The 11550-nt window shown below is 43.3% G+C and overlaps 1 protein-coding gene across 2 annotated transcripts in view; it reads right to left on the reverse strand.

Annotated features, from left to right (window-relative positions):
* gucy1a2 (guanylate cyclase 1, soluble, alpha 2) overlaps positions 1-6532 on the reverse strand; it is a 54974-nt gene extending 48442 nt beyond the window's left edge. Inside the window, exons 1-2 of one of the 2 annotated variants that reach the window (XM_086261387.1) lie at positions 5537-6532; positions 5114-5444 (exon numbers count right to left, since the gene is read on the reverse strand). In XM_086261387.1, the coding sequence (XP_086117513.1) occupies positions 5114-5431 (318 nt within the window). In that variant the 5' untranslated portion in view covers positions 5432-5444; positions 5537-6532. Of the gene's footprint in view, positions 1-5113; positions 5448-5536 lie in introns of both variants that reach the window. The other variant, XM_086261386.1, reaches the window with a different exon arrangement.
* Positions 6533-11550: the final 5018 nt, after the last annotated feature.

Genomic DNA, 11550 nt, shown 5'->3' on the forward strand with positions numbered 1-11550 from the left:
TATGGTAGTAATTTGGACAGCCTTCGGCGCGTCGCTGTGACGTAATCGGTCTACAAATGCGGCCTCAGGAGGATGCAGCCCATGAATTTGGACATGTCCAGAGTATAATCGCAGCCTTTGCGGTTAGAAAATTGCACTTGATCATGTCGCGATATTATCGCAAATGCGATATATCGTTCAGCCCTACACTGAAGTCACTGTGGTGTTCAAGAAACCAGTATGAGATTAAGTGCATTGTGACATGATGCTCAGCTGGTACTGTGGCAAGAAACCGAAAATTACACCACCACCAGATGCAAGACAAGATGGATTCATACTTTTATCTTGTTTGCACCAAATTCTGACCCTTCATCTTTCATCCCTATTCTAATGCTCAGATTGAACTTCAGCAGGTCGTCTTGACCGTGTCTACATGCCTAAATGCGCTGATTTACCGCCACACGATTGGCTTAGATATCTGCACAAATGAGCAGTTAACCTCTTAAGCACCCACACACCCAAAGATGGGAGCAAAAGGGAGGAGATTGCGGAGATCAGAAAACTGCTGGAGGCTTAACAGCTTAAAGCAGTGTGTCTAATAAAGTGGCCAGTAAGTTTATTTATTAAAACATGAAGATTCCTCCACCAATTTGAATTAGCAGAGTCAGTACTTCATGACTCCTCATACAATATAAATGTGGGTAAAGTCACCAGAAGGTGACAAACTCATTGTGAAGAAATCCACAGGGGAGAAGATGACAGACAGCAGCAGGAAGGTAATCCTATAATTAATTAATTATGTAACAGGTAATCGATATTTGTAAGCAGTGTAGCTTCCAGCAACACTGATCTACTCTTTAAGGATTTACACTCTAGGACGTACTCTAGAGTTTCACTTTTTTCATATCTGTGACCAACACTCAGGGCTGATCAGCATTACAGGTCACAAAGCTAATGGCCACCCTTCATGTGTGTACACAAAACTAAGCGCACAAGAAACAGGCAGAGCGTTTGACCACATGTAATTGTGGGTGAGCACGGATGTATCTGTGTGTGTTATTTCTTCTAGGTCAGTGTGAAGACAACCACAGAGAGCACGCTCTGTTCCGTCGGTCACGGTCCAGTGCAATCAGTAGTCGACACTGCTTCTGCACGCACCCATTGTGTGCTTGAGCAGAGTTTGTGTGAGAGGGAGAACAAAAAAGATAATAAACAACGTGTTGTTTGATCAGTCAGTGAGTTAATTTGCATATGTATGTCGCTACTTACGGCTCCATTTTAATCCCTCCCCATCCCTGTTTCTATCCCTCCCTACATTTCCATAGTAAAGAAACATGATAAGGAGACGTTTACGCCATGGCTTTTTGGCAGAGCTGCCCTAACACACAAATGCCCATCAGACCTTGGACATTTTCCCTTTTTCTGTGATCAAAGCACATCATAATGACCCGTAAGGATGCCAAACTGTTGCATATTATTGCAAAAAAAAAAAACACATACATGCATGTAGACACACACAGTTCCACAGAGTCATCCACATGTACGATATTACCATCATTGAGTGTTATACTAATCAGTCTTTAAGTGTTCCCTCTTCCCTATTTTTTCATAGATCTATTAAAGATCAGGGCCAGTAAGAGCTGCAGCTGAGAGTTGAAGCTGGCTCTCACTGGTCCTCTCCAATATACACCAACTTCAGTTTTTTTCAGCTATGCTATTGAATATTGTTATTTTGCGAGGTTATGCCTGGCCATTGAAAAAAAAAGAAAAGAAAAGCAGACAATCGCTGCTCTTCTGCATCGATTTCACCACAACATCTATTTCTCGCAGGAATGGGAGCACGAGAGCTGAGTGTTTGCAATTTGGAGAAACCTATTCCCGCAACCAACCGTAGCCTGATGAAAACACAGGAGTGCTCTTGCTCCGTGGAGTACACACAGATCTTGTAACCATATGAGAGCAGATTAGAAGCAAAGACTGTTATGTATTGTATACCTAATGGTCATCTATTCAGCTATTATACTTATCTCTGTCCAAGTGGAACAAGATGTTACCGCTGCGATGACGAAGCATCCCAGCGGTAACATCTGACAAAGCTTTATTCTTCATTAGTCCCCCAACAGACCACAAACAAGACAAGACTATACAGTGCCGCTGCCTTCATTTTCACCATTTCAGGCCATTTTGACTGTCAAGAAAAAAAAATCCCCATTACATCCATGTCTTTGATCCCTAAAATCTACTCAGGGATAAAAGGAACAAGGACTGTGAAGTTTAAGGTATTTTTTTAAAATAAAAACACTGAACCTAGTGCCGGTACCAAAGGGAATCAAGCATAGGCTGTATATAAACAATGGACAACGCCACTGACATTTGTGGACTTACATTTTGATGATTTGAGTTGACCTCATCACCATCACAACTCCCATGATCATCATTGGGAGACACAATAATCGATAGACAGCCACACCATGATGCGTGTATTCTGTATACCCAGGGGTAAACATACAGAATACACGCATCATTGCTATTCTGTATTTTACTGTTAAGCCCAACAACCTCAACAGCCTCCAGTTCAATCTCGGGCTCAGCCCTGACTGCTACTCTAAGCTGGTCAGTTGTAAGCAATATCAAATTTTGATTTTGACTCACATCTCAAAGCTTATCCAGTCCACATTCTTACATCTAAGATCCGCCTTCAGCTGGTCTGCTTTTCACTTCTCTTTATGCTTCTCTTCACTGGGTTCCATTAAAGCTCAGAATCTGTGTTAAAACGTTATCAATAACTATTAAAGTCCTACATGGCCATGCTCCTGCTGCTATATAGCAGACCTACTGAGCCCGGCTTCTCTGATCATTCAATCGGGACCTCTTAACTGTTACACACTCCATTTTAAAACCAGAGGCAATCGCACTTTTTAGGTTGCAACACCTAAAATTTTGGATCAGCCATCCTCAGCCCTGAATGCTGAAAACTGCTGAAAATTCATTTTTATAAATTGCCTTTTCCTTAATTTTTATATTTGGCTTTGGTTTGATTCTAATACGTGCATGGAAGTATGCATGTGGGACTAGAAGTATGACCTTATGTTTGACTGTATGCTGGGAACTGAAAACTTATCTTTAATGTGTGGTTTTATCCAAACATTGCAGCACTTTGTAATTGTGTGTTTTAAAAAGTGCTGTAAACATAAGTAATGTAGAATGAACATCACGCAGTATTCACTAAGACTTAAGTAAGTGAAGCTATAAACTCGTTAAGGAAGTGTTTACTGAGGTGCTAAATTACGACACGAGGAGTCGTCTTTAGTCTTGGACACGTTTGTTTTTGCAAAACAGACGAGTCACGGTTTGCTGGTTATTAGCAAAAAAACAACAACACAAGTTTAACACAATTGTGCATTAGAGCATATCAGGACCTGGAAGTTAATTCCATATTTTACACACAGTCTATGGAGTCAATGTGGCACTCCATTTATCCATCCATCTTCTTTGGTTTATTCAAGTCACAGTCATGGGGGTGCTGGAGCCGATCCCAGCTGTCATAGGGTGAGAGGCAAAGTAGACCCTGGACATGTCTCCGGCCTGTCTCAAGTCTCAGCAACACACTTTGTGGCTCAAAGTCTTCAGCTTGTGTCTGATTTACTTCCCACTCATGTTAAACCATGGCCAAACTATCACAAACTACTCAGGTTCATAATCTTTTAGATTTTCAGCATGAAATTGCAAAGTCACAAACCAATGACCAAATACTCAGGATAGATACATATTTCACTCACAACACAGCAAGAAGACTACTCTTGCGCTGATTTTGTCGTTTTTAGAGTTGGGCAATGTCTACTGAACTCCTTCATGACAACATTTACAGTTCAATATCCTAAACAGGCATCAGGATGTAACGACAGACTACTTGCAATAAACGCACTATAGTATTTTTTAATTATTTTTATGCACCTAAACTAACAGATGTTTTTACTGAAGCACTGTGGCTAAATAAGCTTCTTTTATACTTGAGCAAATCAGGTACAAAGAGACATTCACAACAGTCATCCTATTACTCGATTTGTTGTTTTATTCCCCAGTTTATTTGTAGCATGCACATTTTTCTGGTGCTTACAAATATCTCTAGGAAATATCTTCTCTGTCCAGAAAGAAGTTTGGAATAGGCGAGTGCTTAAACCCAGTTTTAAGGCACCAAAAAGCAACATTATGGTGACACTGATAATATGCAAATACCTTAATATCATAAGTATTGGAGATTGTGGTATAATTTATTTAAAAGCTGATGTCCTGTCCCCAACTGGTACTTTTGTTTTGCCCACATCTGTCTGTCCATCTGTTTACTTATTTTCTATTGTTGAGTAACTACAGAACAACAGATGCAATCAAATCCCAAACCGATGTACCATCGCGAGGGACAGTGCAATAGCAGATTCCCTAATAACACGCCATCCATCACAATCGCACTCAGTTCTAATAGCGGTTTTATTGTATTACAGCCTGTCACACAACTGAGACACGCAGACACAGCAGCAGGCTCATTCGCCACACTCCCAGCATCCTCGCATACACACAGACGAGCCATGGGCATCGCTCTCTCTGTCTCTCTCTAACTCACAACAACATATTTATTATATAATCAGCCAGATGATTCAGGCTATCAGAGGTGAAGGATGAAAAGAGGCTGTTTTCGTAGACAGCACAGCACACATCCTATCATGATGTAAGAAAGGGCATTGTCTGGGTTTTTGGGAGTAATACACTAATGTGGAGAGGCTTGAATGTTGTTGGGTTGTTTTTGTTCCTTCTGAACTTTGGAGACATCTCTGAGCAGTGAAATAAATGCATCAGGATATTTGACCCTGCTGGTTTTAAATTACAGGTTTCATCTTCAGGAGACCTGATTTGGTCAGTAATTGACCTAATTGTATGACAAACAAGGCGTTTTTTAATGATTTAGAAGAATACTTTATCGTTTACACAAATTCACACACACTTTAAGTCCCTGATGTGACCAATATTCTGACAGCAGGAGGCAAAATGCACCAGAATCACCGCAACTTTCTTTAGAAACATGTTAAAGACAATTGATGAGGTCACAGTGAAGCTTTTTCACACTTGTTTGAAATCCTACCGTGGGTGAGGTCAGCCGCCTCAGGCTCTCCCCCAGCGAGTCGAGGTTCACCCTTCTCCTCCTGGTGACCCTCTTGTGTGGTCCGCCGGGTGCTTGCTCCTCACCCGCCGGGAACACGGTCCTCTCGGCGGGGCTGCGGCCGTTCCAGAGCACCGCTCTGTGGGAGGAGGGGAAGGAAGAGAAGGGGCACCCTCGGATCTCCTCCGCCGGCTCCAACCCGCCGTCCCCTCCGTCTCCCCCGGGGCTTTCGAGCCCACAGTCCGAGCCCACCGAGCTGCTGAACGACTCCGAGGAGATCTTGCGCGACGACGAGGACATGGTGGTGGTTGTGCTGCTGAGAAGAAGAGGAGGAGGAGGAGGATGGTGATGATGATAACAGTGGCGGTGTTAAGGATGAGGATGATGCTACAGTCGGCTCCGTACCACGTCCACCTGTACACCGGGGAGTCATCAGATAGTGGGGGGAGGGAGGGCTGGCTGGTTGAGAGGAAAGGCTTGTGTGTATGTGTGTGATTATGCGCGCATGCTGTGTCGGTGTGCGGGTGAGATAATGTCCAGTCCTGCCCGTGTCTGTGTATGCATATGAGACGCGTCTGCCTGCGTGTGAGACGCGGGGAAAGAGAGAGAGAGGAGGGGGTGAGGTCGACTGAGAGCGAGAGCACTAACGGCACGCAAGCATTTATGAAGGGGGAGGGTATCACCTCTTTAAAACCGTCCTCCGTTACCCCCCTAAAAAACGTCCTCCTCGCCGCTCCCCCGGGTGGCCAAACACTCCAGCGGATGCTTCCGATTAAAAATGAGGAGCGGAAGAATTCATCACGCCCGGCAACAGTGTTTATTTTTAATAAAAGACGCAACTATTTTGAAGGACATGTCCCCCTAATTGCCGAAACTGCAGAGCATAACGCGCTGGTCCACCGATAATCCAAACACATGGTAATTATTCCTCTTGCACGCGGGAGAATTTAACAGCATCAGAAAAAAAATGTAACGTATCTTCCTTTTTTTTCTCCTCACGCTGCCCAGAAATCCCCAAAGTCACCGCAGATGTGAGATGCGTCTGCTTCCCTCTCTCTCCTCCTCCTCCTCCTGCTCTTAGTCCTCTGCGACAGCGGTTCTCTTGTCGGTCCTCCAGCTGCTAACCGCAGTCCGGGCATTCCTCCATCTTTTTATTTCCGCTCCTTCACGGCAGCTCCTTGGCCCTTTTTTGTTGCTTTAAGAAGTGGCCGGGGTAGAGGTGAGCTAGAAAGGTAAAAGCGCGCGCGAGAGTGAGCGCGAAAGGTGAGCCAGCAGTAGCAGCACGCGCCAGTGGTGCTTCTAATCTGCGAAGCACGCGCTGTGAAGTACGCGTCAACGCGCTACTCTGCGCTGGAAAACAAACCAGAGCCAATCGATAGACAGACGGAGTTGGGCAATGTCATAGTCTGTGTACTTTAGTTTATTTTTGTATTACATTTTTTATTTTGTATTTATTATTACTTTTATTTATTGTTTATTATTATGTCTTTCGTATTAGGAATTAGAGCCATTTTCATACATAACCCCCCCCCACACACACACACACACACACACACACACTCACGCAGACATTGGACAAAAGTAATTGGACAATGACAAACTGACATAACTGAAGAGCAGTTAACTAGTCAGTAGGTTGCTGGTTCGCTTCCTGACTGCTCAAGCCTTCATGGGATGTTAGATAGACGCACTGAAAGCAGTGCTTGTGTGAAGGAGTTATGTTGTATAAAGTGCTCGGGAAAAGCGTTAAATGAAAAGGCGCCAAGTGAGGGCTGTTCCCTAAAATAGCTAGCAAAAGTAGCTCATAAGATTATAAAGGGACCTGGGCTTCCATTTCAGTGAGTGTGGGAAGCACATCCCCCATGAAGGATATACTACCAATGCTGAATGCACCGGATAGTCTTCATTAAACTTTAAATGTTTATTAATACAGAGTCAGTATTGATCATTTTTGATTCCAACACTGCCATTTTCACTTTCAATAAAATAGATTAAAATCACTGTGGTTGTGTGTTGTCAGATCTTAAGTAAAAAGTGACGTTACCTTGGATGAAAGCAGATGTTTTCTCCAAAAACAAAAAGCAAAAAACATGCTCTCTGAAACAGTAATTAAAGACGAATCAACTATTCATTCATTTCAAATAGGCTATTCATACATTCTCAGTTGATCTGTAGTTCAAAATGTGTTGTAGACTCTACTGTGAATGTGTGTGTAATATGAACACCATGTAAAGTATTAATGACAGTCATTTTGTTTAAAATTATGTTAGTTTGTCCATTTACTTTTGAGCAACCGGAAAAGGGGGGGAATATAAAAATGGCTGTAATTAGTACACAGTGAATGCAATACTTTTACATTAAATGAATTAAAGATGGAAGTCTCCATACTGTCATTAACATGGTTTCATAATTGTGAAATCTTGGCAGACAACAGTCTGCTCCTCAATTAACTAACAGGAAATGGCACTCGAGCAGCATCTGATTGTAATCAAACAACAGCCGTGGTCAATAAGCCAGGTCCGTGGCAATGTGCCAGATATGTTCAGCTCGGGTTTACATGGACGAACATGGCTCTAAAGGGTGATAATGGAGCTCGCGGCGGTGGCACATGCTTGCTGTATCTGATCAGAGGACAGAATGACGATCAGTCTGGCGCTAACAACAGTCACGACCTTGACCTCTATTAGCAGATCATGTTCATTAATGGCCCCAATGGACCAATCAGAAAGACACTGAGTCAGACAGACATAGTGCATGTATATGCTCACACACCCTAACACAATTTCATGAAGGTGCGCGCTAATTCATTTGACTTTCTGGAGCAGCGTGACCCCAATCCACTGCATATCATTTTATTTTTTCTCTTCTCTCTAACTCACACCCACACACTTTCTCTTGTGCATAGACAACCACACACTCACACACACACGAACGCCTTCTTTTTCTTTCCTTATCTGTCTGCATCAGTCTGCCATCCATCAGTCATAATGTGGGCATTTAATAAAGCCAACACTACAATAGAATAAATGATGTTCCAAAGGAGATAAGCCTACCAGCTGAGAGACTGCCTCGAGCTGGCTGCCAGCCATCTAAAGCTAAGTACAGACAGGGCAACAGATCACTGGCTGTGCTATCATGGAAGCAGAACAGATAGAAAGGGCAACTATTGAAATACTGTGGTAATCTCCTTCAATAGGCGCATGTAACACGGATGCCATTAGACAATAGAAATGTCATCATTGAAATAACGGATGAAGCAGTCCAACCTTGAGTGTTCTTGGCACAGCTCCTTGCTTTTCCTACAGAATTAAAAAAGGATTGATGGATGCACAGTACGTGTTCGCAATGGTGGATGGACGGGCTGACAGATGAGGTCGGGCAGGAGTCTACGTGGAGTATGATGTGATCTGTGGTGAGAGTGGGGAGCAGGGGGAAGAGAGTCTGGAGAGGTGGAGGTATGCACTGGACAGAAGAGGAATGAAAGTCAGTAGAAGTAAAACAGATTACGTCTGTGAAGGTTCTCGGTCATCCAGGTCATCGTAGTCTAAGGAGCTTGGAAAGAAAAGCGTCTGGACTTCTTTAAGTTGCTTGAAGCCGTTTCACCTCTCATCCGAGAAGCTTCTTCAGTTCTAAGGTCAAATGGTGGGGAGTCCCAGATTTAAACCCAGTGGGAGTTTCTCTCCAAAGAGGGACAAAGGACCCCCTGATGATCCTCTACCTAATCACATGAGCCAAGGTGTGAAAGCGGGTTTAGGTCACAATCAGCCAGAGTTTCAGGTGTGCTCATTGTGAAACCTGGCTCCACCTTATCATGTGATTTCCTGAGGTCAGATGGCCCAGGATGTGAGTGGGCGTTAAGGCGTCTGGGAAGGGAACTCAAAACTGGATAATAGATGGCAGACAGTTGGTGTCGTAAACCACCGCCTCTGTTCAAAGATGGTCGCTCACAGTGGACATAGATGGCTTCTTTCACTCCTCTTTCAAACCATCTGTCCTCTCTGTCCAAAATGTGAACATTGGCATCCTCGAAAGAGTGTCCTTTATCCTTAAGATGCAGATGGACTGCTGAGTCTTGTCCTGTGGAGGTGGCTCTTCTGTGTTGTGCCATGCGCTTGTGAAGTGGCTGTTTGGTCTCTCCAATGTAGAGGTCTGGGCATTCCTCGCTGCACTGTACAGCATACACCACGTAACGTGCAAAAGAGGGGTGACGGCACGCAGGGTGGAGAAAAGTGAATTTATGAAAATGACTAAAAAGCATCTTGTGATGATTTTTCAGGCAACAGCCAACCCTGGAAAATAAATAGTTTTAACTCTTCATTTGGGCAAAGTTAGAAAATACATAAATCTGAGTGACAGGATCTTAAAAGATGAAAGGGAACACTTGCACCATGGCTCTTTCTACTCAGACCACACGTGTCTTCTGACCTGACCTCAATTACGATCCCTGGAAAGTTGCGCATCTGTATTTTGCATGACTGATGAAATCTATCTGCAGAACAGACAGAGGCAGAACTATAAACTGCCACAACGGCCCACTCAAAACCAGCTTTCCAGTAGTTCATTCCACAGTACTGCACACCAGCAGACTCAAAAGATAAAAACAATACCAGCCATACTGTCACACAATTTAACCAGTGCAGTACAACACACACAGAATGAGAAGTATTTAAATCCATACTTGTGAAATGGAGCAAAAACCCACATATAGACAAAGCCACACAGGAAACAGCATCACTGGAGTTTAAGCCAGTAAAAGATGAAATGCGTGTAGTTATGGAATGCACAAAGATAAGAAAGGTTCAGGCCCATGGCACACACCAGTGAGTCATGCCTTTAAGATCCTTTCGTTCTGCTGCGCGTGTGTCTGTGGCGAGCGCTGCTAAGCAGGCATGTCGGTTTCAATTTTGTGACGCAGAAGACATACACTCATGTTATTGTCTTATCTCTCTGTCAAATATCTACCTCCTGTCTATACTGAGGCAGAGTGGGTGGGGGCATAAATGAACCAAAAGCTACAGCAGATGCAACAGGATGGTGCCGGGGGGTTGCAGAATACCAGGAGTCAGGCCAGCTAAGGCAGGGATGGGAGAAGACAAATGGCTGATTTGGTCATAAATCTGCCAGAAGCCAATCTAATTGGCCATAACCGTACATCACTCCACGCCACTCTGACGCTATTAACCGTGAAACTGTGCCTCTCGGACACATGTACAATATAAAGAACCTGCTTTACTGGTCATGAGGATGTTTTTTTAAGTTCAACCAGGGTTAAAGAGTAGGGAATTGCATAAAGGAGTATGTCATAGATTTAGCCAAATTTCCACGTAAATGACCGGAATGTGACCCAACTTTTGATTTCACGTATTGAGTGATGGCTTTGTTTTTTGTTTTTTTTGTCAGCTGCATCACGTTCATGGCGGCAAGTGCAGCCTATTTATGCCAAAACTGTCACTCAGATGCACATAGAAAAAGAAAAAATAATAAACAACACACAGATTATTGATCGCTCATAAAAACAACAATAATAACACATAACACTGCCTTTTCAGGGAAATGAAATTTTGTCAGTGCTCATACTACAAGTAAGGGGCAATCTCCCTGGTCTCATAACACACCTGATTTCTCTTAATAAAAGTGCCGACCAGTGCCATCTGAGGAGTATTTTAATAATGTCCCTTATTAAATAAAGAGTCCCTGTTCTGTGTACCCACAGGTTAAAAATGTAAGAAAAAAAGAACAGGAGGAACTGCAGTGAGGTACCCAGTCACTCTGTTATGTTTTCTGACACAGGATCCTAATTTAGTGCTTTTCTTTAATAATCTGTGACCATATACACAAACTCTGCAAAATCAAATCTTTCTCTGTGTGATTCTTTGAAATTCAGCACAAACCAGATGTGCCGATGCTTCAAACAGTATCTCAGATGAAACCTGAAAATAACAGGGGTCAATGAAGCAGCAAACCTATAAGAAAGCCAATGCTCTAACCGAAAAACTGCCAAGGTTGCATGCTGGGGCAATCCTGCCCACTGCTCACGAGAGGCGTGTATCCACAACAGACTAGGTCTAAAGGTTGCAATGCTCTGACATATGAGCATGTGTGTACACTTGCCTATGTGGTGATGACATGGAACCCTCTTTTAGAATTAAGTGACAGCTGGAAAGGATCATGAGACCACTGGGAAAGAAATTAAATCCCACGGCTGGAAAGGCAGAGAAGGGCAGCATTGGCAAGAGATGAGAATGGCGGGTATGGCATAGAGACAAGGGCTTTAATTTAGTATCCACTGTACAATTAAAGGGCCAGGTTTTTGTGATGTTAAATAATCAGACCACGTTGAATCATTTCAAAGCTTTGCCCACCTTTAATGTGACCTATAACATTTACAATTCAACTATAAAAAACAAACAAATCTGTGA

The sequence above is a fragment of the Aulonocara sp. 'chitande type north' Nkhata Bay genome, linkage group LG14, assembly GCF_057382095.1.
Source record: "Aulonocara sp. 'chitande type north' Nkhata Bay isolate Kocher_YH1m ecotype deep benthic linkage group LG14, A_spYH_male_GT1.1, whole genome shotgun sequence".
Taxonomy (NCBI): Eukaryota; Metazoa; Chordata; class Actinopteri; order Cichliformes; family Cichlidae; genus Aulonocara; species Aulonocara sp. 'chitande type north' Nkhata Bay.